Here is a 23,403-nt window from a genome sequence, read left to right as displayed (position 1 = left end):
TTTAATATAGGGGAAACTGTTTTTTTTTTTAATTTCGGTAATTTTTCCTTAATATAGTAAAAAAATAAAACCCCCAGTGGTGAATAAATACCACCAAAAGAAAGCTCTATCTGTCCCCAAAAAAGGGTATAAAATTCATTTCAGTACAGCGCTGCATGACGGAATAAATGTCAGTCAAAGTACCGCAGCGCTGAATACTGAAAAATGGCCCGGATGGGAAGGGGGTTTAACACCGCGGATGTCAACTGGTTAAATTAAAAAATAAAGCTTCTTAAGTTGGACCTTGTTTTAAGTGGTGTCTTTCCTTTATGTATTGCCAGATGAAAAGCTAGGTGATGAAACCGTTGTGAGTAAATGATTATACTGCTGACAAAAGTAGATTACTTGGAAAGTAAAACTGGTGTTTCAGATATATTCATGTGATGAGAGCTTCTTGTCCCTTCTGTAATTGGTGATCTCAACTGATCTCTATAGGCTGTTAACCAGTCGGATCTACAAATATCTAGCTCAGCAGAGAGCTGTGCTTGTTGCGTAAAGTAACAGTAACTACAACAGCATGAGAGTAACTTCATCGAATGCCTCCTAACCAGCAGGAGATAAACCAGTGAAGGGGCCAGCATTACCTCTAACAGCCACTGAGCTCCGGCCACAGGGTCAGCTCCTGATCATGTTAAGAATGCCAGAAGCACACAGCATGCAGCAGAGCTTGGATTCATATAGCAGACTGGAACTGTTACACCATGTAAGCAGCTGGCATTCTACAGCCAGGTATTTAGAAGGCTGCTTACATTTTCTGGTCTGTCTTTAATAATAATAAAAAAAATTATAATATATGTACTTTCTTGTATTAAAAGGGGTATGGACATAATCCTGCCCCTGTACAAGGCATTAGTAAGACCTCATCTGGAATATGCAGTTCAGTTTTGGGCACCAGTTCACAAACAGGATGTTGTGGAACTGGAGAAAGTGCAGCGAAGGGCGACTAAACTCATAAAAGGCATGGAGGAGCTCAGCTATGAGGAAAGATTAGCTGGCCTGAATCTGTTCTCTCTGGAGAAGAGGCGATTAAGGGGGGGACATGATCACCATGTATAAATACATAAATGGTCCATATAGTGAGCTTGGTGCCAAATTATTCACTTTAAGTTCACTGGAAAGGACAAAGGGGCCTCTTTGCGTCTGGAGGAAAAGAGGTGTAACCTTTGCATACGGAAAGGATTCTTCACAGTTAGAGCTGTGAAATTGTTGAATAGACTCCCCCAGGAACTAATTCTAGCTAGTTCAGTTAATTGGTTAAAAAAAATCTGGACATATTCCTAATTGCACAGACTATTACTGGATATTGACTTCTTATAGGTATATTAAGCATCAGAGATTGTTGATTCAGGGAATATCCGATTGCCTTATGGGATCATGAACAATATTTTTTCCCCTGTTGGAGCAAATTGAACCATGTTTTATAGGGGTTTTTTGCCTTCCTCTGGAGCAACAGCGGGTAATTGTGGGCATAGCGTTCTGTTTATCCTTATATCTCTACAGGGTGAACTCGATGGACTTGTGTCCTTTTTCAACCTGACCAACTATGTAAATATATACAGGTGAAACTCGAATAATTAGAATATCGTGCAAAGTTCATTTATTTCACTAATGCAACTTATGCGGTGAAACTAATATATGAGAGAGACTCATTACATGCAAAGCAAGATAGTTCAAGCCGTGATTGGTCATCATTGTGATGATTATGGCTTACAGCTCATGAAAACCCCAAATCCACAACCTCAAAAAAGTAGATGATTACATGCAATCAATAAAACACGGATTGTACATAGAACAATATCGGACCTCTGAAAAGTATGTATATATATATATATATGTGTGTGTGTGTGTGAAAAAGTAGAACTTCTTTTCGTTTTGAATAGAATATGGGACAATTTGAAGCTCTGTCAGGTTTGTGGGGATTCACTCTCTCTAACAATGTCCACCAGGACAAATAGAGAGACAGAAAGTGAATGGATTTTCAGAATATTTGTCAGAGGAAGAGAAGGTGAGGGGAAATCTTTCAATAGGTGAACCTGTCCTGGTGACAACTGGCTAAGGGGTATGCCCTTGCTTTGGAAAAATCGCCTCTGCCTGTTGTGTATCTGGTAGAGGAAGTGAAATAAAATCTCTCCTAGATAGTGGAAAAAAAAGGTACAGGGTTCTAACCATTCCATATGCTGTCCATGATTAAATAGAGAAGAAAACGTTTTGGCTTTACATTCACTTTAAGAGTTTTGTGTCTTACTTGTAGGTTCATTTAGATGTATTTCAGCCTGTTGATAAAACATTAGTGTTTTTAAGCAGAATACAGCTTTTTATGTTTTCACCCTGTCACTTTGCTGTCCACTTGACCTACTAATAACCAGGGATATAGCGATACTAGTATCGTTGCCGATACTTAGTATTTAGGCGAGTTCGAGTACTCGCCCAAATGCTCCTGATACTTATTCCGATACTGGAACTTCCTGATTTGCCAGCTTCCCGACCAATCGAGAAGCTGGGCAGCATGTAATGGCTCGCTGCCCTGCTTCCTGACTGGCCAGAAACACAGTTCCATGTTTCCTCGTCGCCTGGTGATGAGGGAGCATGGGTATGGCTTCACGGCTAATCAGGAAGCCAGGCGGCGAGTCATTCCACACCGCCGGGCTTTCCTAATGGGACTTCCAGTATCGCTAAAAAAAAAACGTCGCTCCTTGTACAAGATACCGAAAAACCTGTGTCGGAGCATCCCTGATAACCCACCTTGCCATAGTTTCCCTGACACTCCTTCCTCCTTGCAAGCAGGGGCAATATCTGGTGCTTCCAAGTAGGGGGATCATGTGACCTCCGATGTGACAGTACTTGGTTCTAGCGGCCAATGGCTATATCCGGGCACTATCATATGAATGAGGGCATGTTGTTAAAACTCACCCTAGCATCTGACACCAGCCAAGACTTGGAATTTTGATGCTGGCTGCCATTGAGGGACTGCTGGCAAGGTGACTATCGTTAGGTCATTGAGGTCCCTTGGCAAATACTTCTTTTTCTTAGTGGACAAGGTCCTTTCGCAAAGACATTGTCACTTTGTCCTGAATGGCAAAGTGACAGTGTCTCTTTAACAGAAAACATAAAATGCTGTATCTTGCTCAAAGCAGAACTCCAGGAATTTTTTTATTAACTCTTGCAGTGGGGCTACCCCCGCACCGCAAGGGTTAACTGCTCATTTATGTCTAGGTGCTTATTTTAGCACCTAGACACAAATGAGCAGTTAACCCTTGCGGTGAATATAACTTATTTACAAATGAGCAGTTAACCCTTTGGGTGAATATAACTTATTTAAGTTATATTCACCCAAAGTTCCAAGCCGGCCAGCTGTCACTGCGCTCCCTCCAGCCTGTCCCCTCCTCCTCTGCAAATTGGAATGTTCTTCAGCATCCTGACATCTATGCACAGTGTATACACGTGATAATTTACTAGACCTTGGATCGCTGCAGAGGAGAGGGAGAGATATTTCAAGAACCGGTCTAAGAAGAAGCTGCTCAGAGCTTTGTGAGTATATCTTAGTTTTTTTTAACCTAGACTCAAAAGAGCAGTTAACCTTGCCGTGCAGGGGTAGCTCCAGTGAAAGGGTTAATAAAAAACCATTCCTGCTGTAACTGATATTTTAATTATTAACTGGCTTGGTCTGAATATATATACAGTGGGGTTTTTTTTTTAAAGCACAGCAGTGTCTTTTGCCTTGTTTCCCAAATGTATTCGCAAAAAATAATCACTGATCTGCAGGTTATCTCTCATATCCTATCGAAAAGTTGGAATTGCTAGTCTGATTCAAATGTACATTTTTAGAATGACTCATTCTTTGTTGCCTGTTTCAGCAACAAGGTTCATATAAAATAAATATGACATATCTCAGCATAATGTATCATGACACGCATATTCTACTGAATAGCCAATGAGTAGCTAGATCAACGAGAAATGAGTTTAAATCGACTTTGGCATGTAAAAGTGAACCTGTGGCAGCTTCAGTAAATGTTTCATGTTTGAATCTCCCACACATCATTTTTCAACCGTTCCGAGGAGTAGAGGAGGACAACTGAACCTAAAGCTTTTTATTTTTTTAGAAAGGAAAAATGATTACATTTGCTTTTGAAACACATTAAGTTAAAAGAGAGGTACTTTTTCTATTGCATGCCTGGAGCTCTTCCCCATTTAGGACATCTGAGTTGATGCTTAAAAAACTAGGGAACAGAAACTGTTGAGGGAATATTTTTGCAGCCAAATGCAACCACAAGTCTGCTTACTGGGAATATTTTAATACAATCTGTCTGACCCGTGGGGAATTACACAATTCCGTCACGCATGTGATTCTTTAAAGTTGAACAAAAGTAAAAACTTTTTTTCCATTTTGGATATGGTAAGAAAGTGTTACAACTAGGGATGCACTGATATATGGGCCGAAAATGGCACTTTTGGCAAAATGCTGGAGTGCCATTTTTTGGCCGATATATAGTGGTGCATCCCTGGTTTCTCTCCTCTCCGCTGGGCGCTGCTCTGTGTCCCAGCGGGGAGGAGGGAAACTGTCACAGGAGTCCGAGCGCTGTGGGAGGAGAGCGATGTGAGCGGCCGACATCTCTCCTCCCTGCACCGTTTAGCCTCCTGTCGCAGATCGGGAGAGCGGCGGTGTGGGCGCAGAAAGCTCACGCTGTCACAGGAGGCTGAGCTCTCCTCAAGCACCACCCTGCCCAGGAGACGGAAGCGCCACTACCTGGCCCAATAAATGTGGTAGAGCAGGGTGTAAGCGTTGGTGATGTACTCACCTGAGGCTGGGTGAGCATTCGCTTGTACTCATCGGAAAAAGAAGGTTTCACCTTCGAAACGCGTCTCCGTCAGCCCGGTCTTCACTGATCCTCTGAGTGTCTCCTACACTCCACCCGTCTACAGACACCGCCCCGCGCCGCAACACCCGCACTACAGGATTCCCCAGCAAACGCCTGCAGGTCACAGCTCCGTCGGACTGTCAGAAAGCCACGGCGGCTGAACACACTGTCATTCCGGCGCCTCCATCGCTCTCCAGTCCCCCCATCCAGGACACCACGTCGCTCCACCTCTTCACAGCACCTGCCATCAGAGGACACCTGTCCCAGCAACCGTCCTGAGGACCATCCCATGGCCCACCGCCCAGGCACGTCTTTGGCCGCACCGTCATCGCTGAGAGTCGCCCTTCAATATCACCACGGTGAGTTACAGAAGCTCTCGGCAATCAGTGATCGCTGAGTGTTTGTAAATAATTGGGGACAGAGTATGTTTACTGTGTCCTCCAATTATGAATGAGTGGGAAGTGATCTACATCACCTCCTGTTCATTCACAATTGTAGTTATAGTAAACACTCTATGTCCTCATGTTATGAATGAACAGGAACACTCAGTATAGAGGATTCCTGTTCATTTATAACGGGACTGGTTTCGGGGTAGGTCTTATATTACAGAAATCCCCAAAGATAGCACTAGGTCTTATTTTCGGGGTAGGTCTTACTTTCGGGGAAACACGGTAGTAATTACAAGTCGGTAGGTTTGCTTTACTAAAGGAGTAAAGCTTCAATACTTTGCAACAAGTATCACATTTTGGCCGATCCAGCAGGTATTGGGGGAAATTAGATCAGTGAGTGGACCTTTCCTATCCCAACAAAAGTTTTTAATTGGATCGAATTTTGTCAAAGGGACATGACAGAAAATCTTTGGTCTTACAGTACTTGCATACAGTCAGCTGCAGTCACTGTTCTGGTATTCCCTATACCAATACAATGTGCACAGTGGGAGATTTGTTCATCCTTGCTGCTACGGTAGATCTGCCATCTTTTTTCAATCAGCCTGCAAGGCTGAATTAGGAAAATATGTCAATGTATACCCAGCTTTAGTAAAGGGGGTGAAGCTGTGCTGACTTCAGGTATCCGATCGTGTGCAAGCAGATTTTCTTTTTTTTTTTTTTTTAAGTAATTATTCTGCCCAATAATTGGATATTTTCAAAATGTTAGCTTTGATTCACCTTATTTACTAAGATAAGTAAGATAGGCCTGCATGTTAGGTCTTCCATTTAGGCAGCCCCACAACCAAGTGAAGGAACTCGCATGGCAGGCTGACAATGCTGCTGCTAACTGCGAGGCAGTGGCTCAGAGTTGTCAGCCTACAACAGGAAGTTCTGTTACTAGCAGCATTTCCAGGTAAGAAACTTTGCAACCGGTTCAAGAAAACCTTTTACAGTAAGGTATGATACCTAACATAGGATTTGCTGTTTACACTTTAAGTACATAAGAAGCATGTCCCTTTTATTTGGTATCTGGGGACCTCGCGAGTATAGTTTGCAGGGTCAATGTCCATTTGCACCATATTTCATCATATTTTGCTGGGTGTTCTCTGGCGTCATGCATTAGCTTGTACATAGAGTTGTATTAACTTAACCACAGGCTCCAACCCTGTCAAAATTCATCTTCCAGCATAGTAGTATAACATCCTCAGAAAGTGTGCCTGATAATTTTATTAGTGTTAATTGTGCTGCCATATGCAGTAATATCACAAGGTCATCAAGGACTTGTATAAGGCAAGTGTCCCCATATGCAGTAATATCACAGGGTCATCAAGGACTTGTATAAGGCAAGTGTCCCCATATGCAGTAATTTCACAAGGCCATCATTGACTTGTATAAGGCAAGTGTCCCCATATGCAGTAATTTCACAAGGCCATCAAGGACTTGTATAAGGCAAGTGTCCCCATATGCACTAATATCACAAGGTAATCAAGGACGTGTATAAGGCAAGTGTCCCCAGAGAGGAAAAAGCATTATTTCAAACTCCATGCTGTTATTAAGCCAAGTACAAAGTTTACGCCCAAGTTCTTTTGATGTTTTGGCAAAATATGAAACTGTAAATTCAAGTTCACACTCTAGCTTTTTATCTTTCAGTATCTCTAGTGAGGATACAATAGTGTTCTGTCTACCCCCCTCCCCTTTCCTCCCAGCATTTTTCTGAGAGCCTGGTAAAGTAACTGTTCCCAAAGCAAACCTTCCTCTCCTGAGAATTTTTTCTTTTTGTGAGATTTGAAAGTTTTGTGCCACTGCCGTCATGTCCTCTGGGGATAAATAACTGATTTGGCTAGGGTACTGCAATTGCTGCTACAGATTATATTGGTATATTGACAGTGGCTCTGCCCTTAAATTGTTGGTGTTTATATTACGAAGTTCAATTTACATGTCATTAATTCTGCTCATAGGTCCTAGATGAGATTGCAGAACATGGAATTCGAATCTATCAACTTCCTGATGCTGACTCAGATGAAGATGAGGAGTTTAAAGAGCAGACTCGTGTTCTGAAGGTAATATATATGCAAAAGCCAGAATCTGATCCCTAAAAAAGAGCAAAGAACAGTGAATTAGTCATATCGGTCAAGAAAGTTTCATATTCGTAATTGGACAACTAATCTGGTTTCTTTCGACAGCTCCATATCGCTTTAGGCTTTCATATATCCGAATTCAAAAAGTTAGTTTTCGGGGTACTACTAAGATAGTGATTTGTGCCCACTTCTTTCTCTTGTTCCCGTTATCATCATCATCGTAGGAATAGCATACCAATTGAAAAATATACTGCATCATCAAGACGGGGTCCTGAGGCTGCTACAGTGCTCTACACTATTTTGTTGACCTCTTATGCTTTTTAAGAAAATACAATTCTTGGATTTTTAATAGATCCCAATAAAAGCATTTTTGAAATCCACTTCAATTTTGAAATTTCAAATTTTTACAGAGTTGTTTGTTAGATTTCTAAATGGGTTTAGAGAGTACAAATAATCACTCGGTATTCAACAGTTATAATCCTTTCTTTATGTTAAATAACAGAAATAAACACTGGTCATAGGCTAGTGTATTTAGCTTAATTGGAGTTCTGAAGATTTGTTAGCAGTGCAGAATAACCTCATATCCACAGTGCCCTGCCCCCATCGCCTTGTTAATCTCTAATCGGTGGGATCACTACTGGGGAGATGGGGGTGGGAAAGGATTATTTTGATTTTGCTTTCTTTGTGTGGTACTTTATGGTCTGAAACCTAAGCTGTATACCTGGTTTAAATTTCTATAAGAAAGCCAGGCTGTCGACAAACTTGTGAGCGTAATCATTTTCCATGCTTGATCTGTCCTCCTTACAAAGAGCTCCCCCATTCTTGAAAGATTGGCTCTTCTGTCATTAAGTTTGCCAGTGGAGAGGGGAACTGAAGTAAGCCACAAGCAAAGCTATGTGACATTTATCAAGGGGAATTAGCATTTCCTTAAAAATGCAGTTCCACTTTTGCCTCCAAGTTATTATTTTTTATTTTTTTAAGCAAGTAATTTTTATTAAAGAATTTTCAATAATATAAGCATACAAAGCAGGCTTAATCGCAGAGTTACAACAGTGTCAGCGACTAGAAGTCCTGTGGGACATGGGTAATTAAGAATACATTACAATATGTAACCGAGAACACAAAAAATCCAACAGACAATAAACAATAAAATATAACACAGACATAGCGCATGTATTACACTAATGCATTGGTGGAACCAGTGCACATCCATCCAGTTTGCCTACCCCCTAGGCGTAATAGGGGGCTGACTTCATGCCTAGTCCAAGTTATTTTAACTGTGTCTGTACAGTACCTGCAAATTTAATTATCAGTTGTAAGCTGGATTTGAACACTGTCCCAGGAAAGGGTTAAAGACTTAGGCTTGCCATATACATTACAATCTTACCATACAATCTCTGTACAATCAACTTTGGATCTACCATAACTATCCAGTCAATTTGTATCCAATAAGGCAGGCCCTTGCACGACCTACCTGTTGGTAGATCTAAAGAACATTGTAGAGTTGCTTCGAAATTTTGGGCACCGAAACATTTCAGCCAAAAGTGGTACTATGGGCAAAAATGCAGTGCATCCCTAGCTTCTCTCCTCCCCACTGGGTGCCGGTCTGTGTTCTTTCTGATCCCCACTGCTCTCCCACGCCTGTGTCGGCAGTGGCAGCGTGAATTGGAGGGGCGCCCAGCGGGGAGGAGGGAAGCTGTCAGGATGCCGAGTGGAGCGGTGCAGGGGAGAAGACAGCTGCCAGCTATCACAAGAGGCCGAGCTCTTCTCCTGCACGGCCCCGCTCGGCCTCCTGTGACAGGTGAGTCAGGATGGAGAGTGGGTTACTAGCACTCAGCAACCAGAACGGATTGCTGAGTGTTTGAAAATAACTGAGGACATAGTGCTCTACATCACTTCCTGTTCATTCACGATTGTGAACATAGTAACTGATACTATCGCCACAGTTTATGAATGGACAAGAACACTCAGTATAGAGGCTTCCTGTTCATTCATAACAGGGGCTGCAGAAAAATAAAGAGTTTTAAGACTGTTTAGAAAAGCCTCTAACAGTAAAGTAAATAATTTTAAAAATTATAAAAAGATTGGAAAAAAGTAATTTTTCGGTAAATATAATGAAGTTTGTAATGTATATGCCATGCTTTACAAAGGCCTGGATTTCCCTTTAAAGAATGGCACTAAAAGAGACTCTATGTGGCAAACAGACAAGCAAGTTCCAACCAGTGATCTGTGCTATTTTTCTCTGTTTTTAATATGTCATACAGTGATCAGGAAATGTTTATTTCAGGCCAGCATCCCTTTTGCAGTTATTGGCTCAAATCAGCTTATTGAGGTGAAAGGGAAGAAAATCCGTGGACGGTTGTACCCTTGGGGTGTCGTGGAAGTGGAGAATCCGGAACACAACGACTTCTTGAAACTTCGTACCATGCTGGTGTAAGTATTGTATGCAGTTTACTTGTGGATAGCTTGCTAAGGCACACCCCAACTTTTGGATAATGATGCCCAAGAAATCAATGGTTGTTGTAACAGATTCCCAGGTACATTTGTATTCTGCAAATGTACATGATCTGGGAATTTGATGTTCGATACATCTCTTAATTAACGCTAGACTAGACACATTTGCTGTCATGATAAACTTTGCTGTTGTGATGAACTTGATAAGGTCAACCATGGCTGATAGACTCATGTGATGCTCAATATTCCTAATGAGTGTCATTAGTCATTGCTGTACAGGCAGTGCCCGGGTTACGGACGTCCGACTTACGGATGATCCGTACTTACGAACCGGGGTCCACAGTTCTCCTAAATGTAGTGGCAGCTGCCGGTACATTTAGGAGAACTGTGGCTGCAGCGGCCTGTGTCCCTTCAAACCCCCACTGCTCTCTGCGCCTGTTTTTGGAGGCAGCGGGGCCACAGACCGCTGCATTCCTAACTGCCCCCATACCTCCGCTGATGTCCCGGTGTCCTCTTCCGCCGATCCGTCGCTCTTCTGGTCCGGCCGCGACTCCTCTGCCCATCCCCCCTGCCTCCTCTTCATTGCAGGCTGGGAGCCATACCCAGCCTTCTATTGGATATTGTAAAATGGAATAGCCAATAGGAAGCTGGCTATTGCATCCGCCTGCTGTCAATCAGCATGGGAGGACCTGATAGAGAACTTTCTCCTTCAGGCCCCTCCTCTGCTGATTGGCAGATGCAATAGCCAGTCTGCCATTGGCTATTGCAATTTGAAATATCCAATAGCAGGCTGGCTGTTGCTACCAGCATTAAAATAAAAAATTAAATTAAAAAGACAAAAAAATGTTTTAAAAATTAAAAATGCAAACAAAAAATAAAGTATATAAAATGAAATTAAAAATAAAAAAAACATTTTTGGTGTCATTTTAAATAATTTTTTATTTTTTTAAATTATATTATAATCTTCTGAACAACAGGAACAGACGGCAAAACAAACGTGACCCTTCCCTATGCTATCCAAAACGAAAACAAAATTTTTTTGCTGGAGTTACACTTAAAAAATGTACCTGTTCCCGACTTGCATACAAATTCAACTTAAGTACAAACCTGAAGTCCCTATCTTGTATGTAACCCGGGACTGCCTGTACTTGGTCTCTTTAGTAAAACGTGCAAAACATTTGGTACATGGGCTCTTAAGTCAGATACTGGTGAGTTAAAGCACAGTGTAGTAATGACCTTTGTTATAAAGTCATTTGTCTTCAGGTCTTTTTTTTTTTTAATAATCCGCTGTTAATAAATATTAAAGGAGTGTGTGACCCTGTGGCAGAAAAACTAATGAATTCCTGTCTATGGTAAATTTAGATTATATACACCTCACAGTGTAACAGTATGCTTTTGTGTGACCTTCATCCGCACTTTTTTCTACCTTCCAAGACTGCTTAAGTATCAGGGATGGAGATAAAAGTGGTCAGTGGCAAAGTATTTGAGATTAATGAAAGCAGAGCTGTTACAAGCCTTACGTGAACTCATTCAGCTCTGATAACCTATGTTCATCTTGGCAGCCTTTCTGCTGACATATTTTATGTAAAAGAAACATAGTGTGTTATCGTGGCTGAGATTATCATAGCAGACACAGCTTGACGTTCAGTTTCCTTTAGTGATGGGTCATTTTGAATCCTTCCTTGGAATGATAAAAGAAGGGCGAAGCAAGCAAGAAGGTTTGAAATGTTAATATTTAAAAATATGAATTATCTGAAGAATTGTACATTAGTACATTGTACAAAGCATTTTTTAAGTAGATAGTATACATGACTGAAGCAGAGAAAGGGTAGCGTGGAGAAATATATTTGGCTCTACCAGAAATCTCTGGTGTCATTTTATGTAGATGAAAACAATAGAGACTATGCTAGATGTTTTTTACATGTCCAACCCAAACCCCAGCGTCAGTCTGTCCGTATCCATACATGAGTTTGTCTTCCAATCTCTGCAGATTGGGAGGTGATCATCTGCTCGATAGACAACTTTACTAAATTGGAATTTCTAGTGACATTGTCAGCATAAGGTCACTTGTATGTAAAACATTCCTGCAAAAAGAAGACAGCATGTTCTTACTTTTCTCTTGAAAACCTGCTGATTTACTGCTTACCGTCCTCTGCACATATTGAAATGGTCAGCTGAGTGGATACCCGTTTCCTCCACTCCTTGCTGCATTTTAGTATGTTGTTGAGGACCATTCTGATCATTATATTCTTTTTTTAAGCTTCTGGGGAAAAAAAAAAAAACATTTCTTGATAGTACATCACAGGACAAAGGGAGTTAATTTTTGAACAGATGGCATTATGTAGCTTCAGGTGCTTTTGTGCTGGCAAATCAAAGCGATTAGGACAGCACTGTATAACCCATCTTGCTCTCAGCCTTCCTCAGTTTTTCACTAGTGTCCTTAGATGATAGACACCTTCTCTCTGCTCTGAAAGAAGTATGTCCTTTTTTTTCTGAACATTTCTAATCAAGGCTCTTCTAGCAAATGTCCCTATGCTGCTTACAGCCACTGCAACGCCTAACAGCAGATATCCAAATCTGTTTTCTCCTCGCCAGTGTTTTGGTGGACTATATCTGGACCCTGTTGGAATGAAGATGCAGGCCCGGCCTAGTAACATGCTTAGGGACACTGTATCCTCTGTGGGGTGCTCACCTTGGCAGTTTGTGCAGCATGTATAGTTGGTCCATTAAGGTGGAGCCCTGTCCCTGAAAACCCCCTTCAGAGGGTATTCCGACCTCTAAGTAACTCAGGGCCTAGTCCTTGGTTAGGTACCCAGGTTACAGCCCCTTTCCCTGTATAAGTCGGCTTGGGGAGGAATTGCTGCCTCTGCTTTTTTTAAATTGGTGCCCTTCTCAGGGTCCATAGGCAGCCTATGAAGCCGTATATCACCTGTGCAGCCTCCTTGTAGGTTTTCTCCACTACACATGCTTTCGCCATTTTCCTTCTGGCACATGCTGAGCTGGCCACACAATGCTACCACTGCTTCTTCAACTCTGCACAAGGACCAGAAAGTCTAGATCTCTGCTAACCATTGCACTGGGTCACTGCTCCTGCCTTCAGTGCTGAGACAATAGGCACCCTCCACCTCCACAGTAGTCAGTACTGGGCTGCACTTCCAGGCTATGGTAGACACAAGGAGATATGGCGACAGTCTCCGTAACCTCACAGTCTGACAGTGGTTCCGAGTTGGGTTCGATCTCCTCTAGGAACACTGTTTTTGCTAGCCCTATGCTTTGCTCCCTCTCCTCTACACTTCCCACCTCATGGTCCTCTTCAAGGCTGCTTCTAGTTCTGCTGAAGGTTCCCAGAGAGAACCTATCTCCTGACATCTGTTTGTAGTTTGAGCCACCTGCCTTGCCCTGGCCAAAAGTCACTAGTTTAGGTTCTTTAAAGAAATGCCCAAACCTGCCAAAACTTTCTTTTTACACACTTTCACAGCCAGTGTTATGTGGTGACTGGGATCACCCTGAAAGATTGTTTGCTAAGCAATAACCTATTGAAGAGTGTTTCCTTAAAAAAAATGGGCTGTCCCTTTCGCAGACCCAGCTGTTTTTTGTTTAAAGAACACATTAACAGACTCTGCAAAGGATGGCCAAGAGGTTAGGAGCCCTCTTTAAGCCTTTGTTTGCCCTTGCAGGCCCTGCTATCCAACCAGCTGTTGCCACCATGGCAATGTGTCAGACCTTATATGTGTGGTTGAATGCTATTGCTATGGACCCTGCTGCTCTAAAACTGCAAGAGCGCTTTCCTAGGTGGCAGTCTAACTGGAAGACTTTGCGTGCCTTAGTAGACTTTAAGAAAATAATTTTAAAGTGAGTAATAGGGATGCACTGATACCGAGTATTTGGGCGACTACTCACCCAAATGCTCCCGATAACGGAATCTCTGGTATCAGGAAGCCGGGGCGGCAAATCATTACATGCCGCCTGGCTTGCTGATTGGCTGAGCAACCAGCTCCATGCTCCCTCGTCACCAGGGAGCATGGAGCTGGCTTCCCGGCCAATCAGGAAGCTGGGCGGTGGGAAGCTGGCCAATCAGGAAGCCGAGCGGCGAGTCATTACCTACCCTCTGGCTTCCTGATTGACCAGAAAGCCAACTCTATGCTTCCTCGTCAACTGGTTTTGAGGGAGCATGGAGCCGTCTTCCCTGCCAATCAGGAAGCTGGGCAGCGTGTAATGATTTGCCGCCCTGCTTCCTGATTAGTCGGGAAGCTGGCCAATCAGGAAGCACCTGGTGACGAGGAAGCATGGAGCCGGTGGGCATTGCACACCTCCCAGCTTCCTTAATGGGACTTCTGGTATCAGTATTCGTTATCAGCAATTACTGAAAAAAAGAAATATCGGTACTCGAAAAATCGGTATCTGTGCATTCCTAGAAATCCTGTATTTCTACAAACATGACTGTCGTCGGCTACATCCCCCGTTCTAAACCTTAACACTTAATCCCTTATTACAGTCACCATAATCCTAATGCCACTAGGTTTGGCACGAACATAAAATACATATATAATTGATGCCAAAATGTCAGGACCTATTTATCTGTACTTTTGCCCACATGTACATGAAAACTATACAGGTAAAGGATAATAGGCTCAATTTACCGAGCTATAGCTCATGTAGCATTTGCAACAGTGATCGTTCTTTTTAGCTGTCTTTACTGGATATAAAGATTGCTATGGCGTAATCTGTCAGGAAGCACCTGTGTTATGGGGGTTTGATAGAAGCTGCCGTTACTTATGCCACAGATGATTTTCGCTGACTCAATACCCTGGAGTTAATATGCACACAGGTTGGAAAATGATTGCTGACCCTAATCCTATATAGGTGTTTTGGTTTGTGACATAGCCCCTTTAAGAAGAATCTTCTGATCTGCAATGGTTTATTGCTGGAAGTTGTTTGAACATTAAAACAATTTTGTTTTGGTTTTCCTTTTTGCAACCAGTAAGAGCCCAGTTTTTTCCTTCTGAAGAGCATGATAGAAGAATTAGTTTGCTACATGTGTTTGCTTTCTTCCAGTTGTTACTCATCCTAATGACTAATTAGAACAACAAATGTGAATATAGGACGTCTGTGGATAGCAGATATGAATTCTTTTTGAAATGCCACTTTATTGTTGTACGGTTTAAATAAAAACTTTGGAAACATCCAGAAGCCTATGAATGTGTTCTAGTTACTCATTAGTTTCATGAACTACTACAGTGACACCTACAGACCAATAAACTTCACAGTCTGATTTATTAGGCTATGTTCACACCATGTCCGGACCAGATCTGCAAACGCAGTGTATTTTGCTGCTTCCGATTCTTTCTGGTGCATTCTGTGCATTTTTTATGCGTTTTTGATAACTTGCAGTATTTTTTTTGGTCTGGAATGGAAAACACTGTAAAGGTGTGAACTGTAGCGCAGAAATCACATAGGGATACACTGGGATGTGTTTTTGGTCCAGGAGCTAACTTTTCTGGTCTGGACAGAATCTGGATGTCGTGTGAACAAGACCTTAGCGAATATAACTCACTCATTTTTAAGTTTTGTGAAGCATTTCCAAGTTTTCTTTGTATTTAACTATATTTTTGCTATAGATGAGGCATATTTGCACAGTTGTACATTTTCTTTTAAACTGGTAAGAATATGAGCTTGAGCGGGGTAGCATTTTTTTTTCTCTGCTTTGTTTGGTAACAATTCAAATGACCATTTCTCCATCCACTTCCGTATAGCAAATTAGTGACTGAGCTTTGTTTGCTTTGTGTTTGTGAATGTCTGGGTGTGTATAGTACAGGGTGACTGGTCCCCATTGTAGTCCTAAAGGTCTAGGCTGCCTCACCTCATTACAGCTTTTAGTGGGTGTATCCATACTGAAGGTCTCCTGGACTTGCCTCGCCCCATCAAGGAATTGGCAACTTTTGCAAATAGCTGCTAACCAGTCTGTCAGCATTGCTCTCAGCCACGGAGACCACCCGTAAATGTCCCCACATTTAACTGAGGTGCAGGGGAAAACATTGGACATGTGGCACCGTTTGGGCCATCGTAGAAAGCTCGGCTACCTGGCGGTGATGTCACAAGTAATACAAGATTATTATTAAATATAAAATTAAGATTTGACAGAAATTAAGATATGCATATCCACAGTGTTGTAGTGTTGGGACTGTACATAGGGAGAGGGAGCTATTACAGCTTCAGCGTTAAACAAGCATCCAGATCTATATAACTGATCATATTCCCTAAGCAAAACAATTGCACGCATATTTACGCAGTGCATGAATGTACATTTTTAACACTTTGAAACACATACTTGAGATGATCTAAGCTGCACATAGATATGTTGAGGATAAAATGTGCTCCAGTCATGTATTTCCAATCAGCTTATGTATACTTTCTATGTATCTTTTGCTGTTATTTCAGTACTTGGTTTTTATACATATTGACAGAGGAACTCTGTCCAGCATCTCAACCCTAACCCCTGCGGTGTTATTGTTCCTCTCAGCAGGAAGCCTTTCTTTCATGCTAAACAAGAGTGGTCATTCCATTGCTCCTTTATGTCTTGTAGCTCAGTGGTCAGTGTTTGAGAGCTGCGATGTTTTTGTCTCCACAGGACACACATGCAGGACCTACAAGAGGTCACACAGGATTTGCACTATGAAAACTTCCGCTCTGAGAGATTAAAACGTACTGGCAAGTAAGTGAACAGCTTTCTTTTTTTGTGTTTGAAGTTCATTGCCTGTCGCAGCTTTGTGTTAAATATATACATGTTGTTTTTTTTTTCCTTTTAGGCCTGTGGAAGAGGAAGTTCTAGACAAGGACATGATTCTACAGCAGAAGGAGGCTGAGGTGAGTAAATATAGAAAAGTACATCTGGAATCAAAATGGGAAATGCACAATTTGGGTTACACCCAAAGACACAATGAGGACAATTTATCAAAACTGCAGCAGACACAATCTGGAGCAGTTGCCCATGGTAACCAATCAGCATCTCTCTTCAGTTTGTTCAGCTTAGCTTTGAAAATGAAAGGTGGATGCTGATTGACTGCCATGCACAGCTGCTCCTGAGTTTGTCTGCTCCAGTTTTGATAAATTCCCCTCTATGTATCTGCTCCTGGCTGTTATTTTTTTATCCTGGCATTGAGTATGCCAGGCTAACCTGCTGTTAAATTACCTGCTCACTTAAGCTAAGTTACTGTTTGTCTGCAGATTTTCAGCCTGGTTCCTTCAACAAAAGTCGATTTGAATAACATTCTTTTTTCGAGGTGGCAATGCCACACACTAACAATTTCAGTTGATTCACAGGAATTAGCCAAAATTCCTAGAGTGTATGACCAGCCTTAGTGTGGGGTGAATCTGCAATCCAATAATACACTCTCCTGATTATTCAGAAATGATGTATGCTGACTGTATACTCTAGCTGCTGTCTACACAAACTATTGCATTCAGAGTAGAGCTGCAGCTAACGATTATTTTCAAAATCGATTAGTTAGCCGATTATTGAGTTCGATTAATCGGTCAATCGGATAAAACATAAAATAAAATACATTCTAAAAAATGGCTCCAGTGATGGGACTACTAGTTTGTATTGAGATTGTAGTCCATCACAGGAGTAAGCTTGGAGCGGTGGAAGTAAATAAGAAAAAAAAAAGTGTGGTGTGCAATTTAGTGAAATGAAAAGTGTAAAATTATATAGCAATGAATGCAGAATGGCTCCGGCTATGGAGGACTACAAATCCCAGCAATAGTACATTATACAGCACAACACAGAATACCACCAGCTACAGAGGAGTACAACAAATCCCAGCAATAATATATTATACAGCGAAATGCAGAATACCACCAGCTATATAGGAATACAAATGCCAGCAATACATTATAGCTGGCGGTATTCTGCATTGCGCTGTATAATGCACTATTGCTGGGTTTTGTAGTCCTCTATAGCTAGTGGTATTCTGCATTGCACCACTGTATAATGTACTATTGCTGGGATTTGTTGTACTCCTCTATAGCTGGTGGTATTCCACATTGCGCTGTATAATGTATTATTGCTGGGTTTTGTAGTCCTCTATACAGTGCAATGCAGAATACCACCAGCTATAGAGGGATACAACAAATCTCAGCAATAGTACATTATACATACTGTGTATAATGTACTATTGCTGGGATTTGTAGTCCTCTGTATAATATACAGCACAATGTACCATCAGCTATAGAGGAATACAAATCCCAGCAATACATTATAGAGCACCATGTGGGGGGGGAGTCCAGGCTTACCTGAGCAGTCTTCCAGCAACTTGCTTCTGAGATAGGGCCTGTCTATCAGCGATTGCCATCGCCCCACCTGCTCCTCCTTCTTCTCCCCGCGTCCCTGTGCCGATCGTGGATGTGGGAGGGCGGTGAGCGTGAGGAGGTGCGGCGTGTGGAGCGTGGATGCGGGCGGGTCTGGCAGCGGCGAGCGTGAGGTGGGGAGGAGGTACGGTGCGCAGCGTATGTGGAGCCGTGAACAGGGCCAACTACCCAGAAGCCGATTAATCGATGATTGAAAAAGTTGACAACTTTTTCAACAATCAATTAGTTGTTGCAGCCCTAATTCAGAGTTAAGTAGAAGAACATTGCACACCACAGAGTGATTGGAAAAAGACTGCAGTCTGCCATAGGTCTGCTGCAAATAGTTATTGTAAAATGATGAAAAATATGATTACAACAGATCTCCAGGCAGATGAATAAGCAATTGAAATACATATGTTAACTACTTTACCTGCCAAATGATTTGTCATTTTGCTCAGCTATTCTTGTAACTCGGGTATCCTTGTAAGATCATGTAGCCGGGTCAGTGACTTCACTTTTCAGTACTGCGGTTAAGCAATACATATTGGTCTAACTAGTCCCCAGCTTGCTGTTTGTATAAGGAAGGAGCAACAGTGCACTGATGAGGCCATAATTCTGATATCTCCTCCTAGAGCCTACATAGATTTAAAAGTACTCTTAATGATTTCAGTGAACACATAACTGGAAATAGTGTACTTTTATATCTCTTTGACCAGCGTTGTAGATTAAGCTAAATTCTCTTAACACAGTTATAGCATTTTCCATTAGCAGCTTAGTGGATGATTTTACATGTTACCTGGAGTTGCTTTTTAATCACATCTCTGATCTTGTTGCATTCAATCACCTCTGCTGATTATAATAGAATATGCAGTTGGCTGATCATTTTAGCTGCTTTGTAGAAAAACTAGAATGTATGTTTATTGTGTATTTATTCTGAGTCTTTTTTTGGAAAATTTACCCCAAAACAGGCAGCTCAGAAATCATTTATGTCAGTTATGGTGCAGTAAAGTGTTTTTGATCTTTAGGCAGATAGCTTGGTTGTAATGTTCAGTAAGCAAGTATCCATTCAGCCATATATGCATATAAAAACTATGTACATGGTAGCAAGGATCTTAAAACATTTTGTCAGATCACATGCACATGTGTATCATAAAAACAATGTAACATTATAGATTTCATCTCTGGTGATTAGTGTTGCCGTATTAGAAAAAAAACCATATATGACATGTGAAATAATACATCTTACATTCACTTTCATACACATTTTGTGGCATATGTATTTAAAAATGTAAGTGGAAAGTACAAGCAAACTGGGAATACACAGTTAAAATATATGTTTACTGTTTTACCTAGGGATGCACAGCTACAGTTTTTTTGGTATGGAGTACCGATATTTATCTTTCGAATACTGGTATTTCTGCTGGCATGGAGCTGGCTTCCTGGGCAGGAAGCTTCTTGATTCCCGGGAATCCGGGTCCATGCTGTTTGGCTGGCTCATTGCTGATTGGCCAGGAAGCCAGCTTCCCAGCCAATCAGCATTGATCCAGCTGTTTGGCCAGCTCGATGTTGATTGGCCCGGAAAGTCAATGTTGGCCAATCAGGAAGCCGGGTCATTACCTGCCACTTGGCTTCCTAATTGGCCAGGAAGCCGAATCCATGCTGTTTTGCTGGCTCAATGCTGATTTGGCTGGGAAGCCAAACAGCATGGGACTGGCTTCCCGGCCAATCGGGAAGCTGGGTGGCAAGTCATTACCCGCCGCCTGGCTTTCTGATTGGCCGGGAAGCTGGCTCCGTGTTTCCATGTGGCACTGCCTGTCAGAGGTAATCTCCCTGAAGTTCCTGTATTGGGGGTAATTATCGGAGCATTTGGGTGAGTACGAGTACTTGTCCAAATACTCTGTATCGGCATCAATACCATCCCTAGTTTTACCTGCAAATAGATTTCTAAATCTGTTTCATGGTTTCCGCACTGCACAATCAGACGGTTGACACAGGTTTATAATTAAGCAATTTTACCTTCCCATATAAACAATGCAGCTTCCTAGGTCACCTCTCTGCCTCCAACCTCATTGGACAGTGAGTCAGAATCATAACTTCTGTCCAGTGTGCAAGCAGCTGACCTAGGAAGCAGTTAAGCTGACCTAGCAAACCGTATTTCCAAAACAGGAATTAGCAGAGTGATCCTAGAGCTGGCCAGAACTATAAACCCTTTGGCATGTGAGGCCGTGAACATATCTGTTTTTGAACTGTGTAGAGATATAGACAGATCTGTTGCTAACCTTACAGCTCATTGAAGCAATGCTTCATTCCATCGGAAAATAGATTAAATTCAAAGCAATAATTTCATGTATACTTGCATGCATTTATTGTAATTTATTTTTTAATTATTATGTATTATTATTTTACTGTTGGGGGGGCTGCGGGGAAATATTAGGGGTCTAAACAGACCCCTGACATTTCCCTTTTGAAATAGAAAAAGACATTGAGGACACAGAGTCCTCACACAGAGTCCTCAATGCCTTTTTCTGCAGCCTCAGCACTCAGTGAATGGGAAGCACTCAGTACAGAGGCTTCCCATTCATTCACAAACTGCTGACAGTAAGATGTTTACTATCAGCAGTTTCTGAATGGGGAGGAGCCTCTGTAGTGAGTGCTTCTCCCGATTGAGAAATTCATGAATGAACAGGAAGTGATGTAAATCGCAGCCTGTTCATTCATAACTGGGGACACATAGTACTATGTGTCCCCAGTTATTTACAAACACTGGAGTGATCAGACGATCACTCCAGTGTTTGTGCTGCACACGGAGGATCGGTAAATATTAATGATACTTACCGATCTTCTGCTCGTCCATCCATTTTTTTTCGGATCCCCGCTGCCTCAGCCCATACAAGCGGGGAGAGCAGCGGGGATCCGGGCCCCCCCAGTGCCACCGGCCCCATAGCGGCCTCATCGGTCGCTATGGTGGTAGTTCCGCCACTGGTGTGCAGATTAGTATGAACGAGCCCGAACTGTTTTCTGTAATTAGTAACACATGTCTTCAGTCTTGTAATCAGTCAAATTGTTTAAGTAGAAAAGAGTTGTTGCTCTGCTGGTATTATCGTGTGCACCACACTGGGCATGGACCTGAGAAAGCAAAGGAGTCCAGCATGTTATTTTAGAGAAAATGTATCCATTTTCCTGGCTTCACATTTTAAATAATTTAATTTTTACTAACAACAATATAGTGTGTGTGTGTACACATACATATCCGTATGTGGTGGTGGCGGCATTAATGGTATGCACAATTTAGGCAAGCTCTCTCTACTTCACAAAGCAGTGCAGAGAGCAATGAATTCAAAGGACCTTCTGTGGAAGATTTTCACATAATAGGCAAGCTGAGGTTAAAGAACAAGACATCATTATTGTCTGTGGTTTCCCTGTGGCTAAACTTTTCCCCATTACTGACTTACTGTAGACTGTTCTGTGTCTCTTTCTCTCGTAGTTTGCTATCTTCATAGAGGAGCAGGGCCCCTTCTCCCCCCAAAGACTGGTAATATGATTAATAGCAGAGTAATATTCAAGAAGCAGCAGCAGAAGTTAAGGGAAGCCCAGCGAGATCCACAGAATTAATGAAGCAAAATTTTAAAAAATGCCCATACCACCCAAAATACTCCTATATATTTCAGGTTCTTCTTGTACACGCCCCCTCACACATTCTTAGACTCTTGCAGACCCATGCTAGACGCTTCATTGGGAACCAACAAAGACCTAGACTTTGTCCATTTCTCTTACCTCCCTGGGCTCTGTGATGGTCTCGGAATTCCTAATTTTTCAAAATATTACTTAGCAGCTCAAATCAGTCAGCTAAACATATACCAGACCACTTTTGAAACTGTTATGTGGGTGAGTATGGAGGCAATAGAAATTGACCTTCTTAGTATAGGTTATATACTCTGGCTGCTTCCAAAAGATAGACCTAAACTATGGAACCCTATCACTGGAAATCTCATCTCGCCCCAGTCCTATCTTATTTACACATTCTGTCCATTTCCCCAGGTATTGAGCCGCCACAATCAATCTGGTACTGAATTTGTTCCAATAACCCATGTCTGTATAGGTTTTGCTTACTGGATGTCATACATGCCTTTCAATACAAATGCAAAAAATACAAATTCCCCTGGCACTTCCGAACCACCAACCTCTTATGCTAATTGCACAATATTAAAATGCAGGTGCTGAGGTGACCCACACTGTCTAGGCCCCGTCTTCTCTTTTTTCCCTATTACTGTATTACTCTCCCTCTCTAAAACTTCCCCAACTTAGGTCACCAAATGGGAAACAGAACTGGGCTTTCATCTGGGCAACAAAACATGGGCACAGATGAGGTTCACTACCAAATCCTGCTCTTGTTTTACACTGTACTTCAAAACCATTGTCAAATGACTCTCTAGAACAGGGGTGGCAAACTCAAATTCATCGGGGGCCGCATCAGCAGTATGGTTACCCTCAAAGGGCCGGTTGTATAGGACTATGCATCTACTCTTTATTATCATAAATAGTTGCCTCTGCATTCAGTTGCTACTGGTTTTAATAATAATTTAAGTAATAACTAGCCTTGAAAACATCCACAAGAAACTTTATTGGAGACTGCTCAGACTGCAGCAGAAATCCCTAATCTGGCGTTTTCAAGTGACAGCTGTCACCTAGTCAAGTTAATGATCAGGTGACAGCAGCTCCATGTAAACGCATGCACACCGCATGTAATGATACGTGATATGATTACATGCGTCCAGGGAGAGTGATTGATTCCTAGCGGAATGTAAACATATCACGTATCTTTACATGCGGTGTGCAGGCGTTTACATGCAACTTCTGTCACCTGATCATTAACTTAGGTGACAGCTGCCATTTGTAAAACGCCAATTTAGGGATTTCTGTTGCAGGAAAACGCAAGTTCCTGACGCAGAAATCCCTAATTGCACCTAAAATAAAGGTGTGAATGCAGCCTAATACAATTCTACTCCCCAAACTCCCCCCGTGACCGGCCCTGGCTGCTGTGCGGGCCACATTACAAGGTCCGGCGGGCCGGATTTGGCCCGCGGGCCTTGTGTTTGCCACCCCTGCTCTAGAATGTTCAGACGTCCCTGTATGAATTGCTAAGTTTTGCTTGGGAATTGTAACCTTGTAAAACACAAACAAACTTACTGAAAGTGAATGAAG

General features: G+C 42.1%; 1 protein-coding gene across 2 annotated transcripts in view; it reads left to right on the top strand.

The window, feature by feature from the left end:
* Positions 1 to 23,403, top strand: part of LOC108787423 (septin-2A) — an 86,930-nt gene that overhangs the window by 45,055 nt on the left and 18,472 nt on the right. For both annotated transcript variants that reach the window (XM_018556978.1, XM_018556977.1), the window contains exons 8-11: positions 7,282 to 7,383; positions 9,689 to 9,834; positions 16,484 to 16,567; positions 16,662 to 16,719. In XM_018556978.1, coding sequence (XP_018412480.1) covers positions 7,282 to 7,383; positions 9,689 to 9,834; positions 16,484 to 16,567; positions 16,662 to 16,719 — 390 coding nt within the window. The remainder of the gene's footprint in view (positions 1 to 7,281; positions 7,384 to 9,688; positions 9,835 to 16,483; positions 16,568 to 16,661; positions 16,720 to 23,403) is intronic.

The sequence above is a fragment of the Nanorana parkeri genome, unplaced genomic scaffold (genome assembly GCF_000935625.1).
Source record: "Nanorana parkeri isolate BGI_ZX_2015 unplaced genomic scaffold, ASM93562v1 scaffold260, whole genome shotgun sequence".
In the NCBI taxonomy this organism is placed as follows: Eukaryota; Metazoa; Chordata; class Amphibia; order Anura; family Dicroglossidae; genus Nanorana; species Nanorana parkeri.
This window is presented reverse-complemented; position numbering and strand designations above follow the sequence as displayed.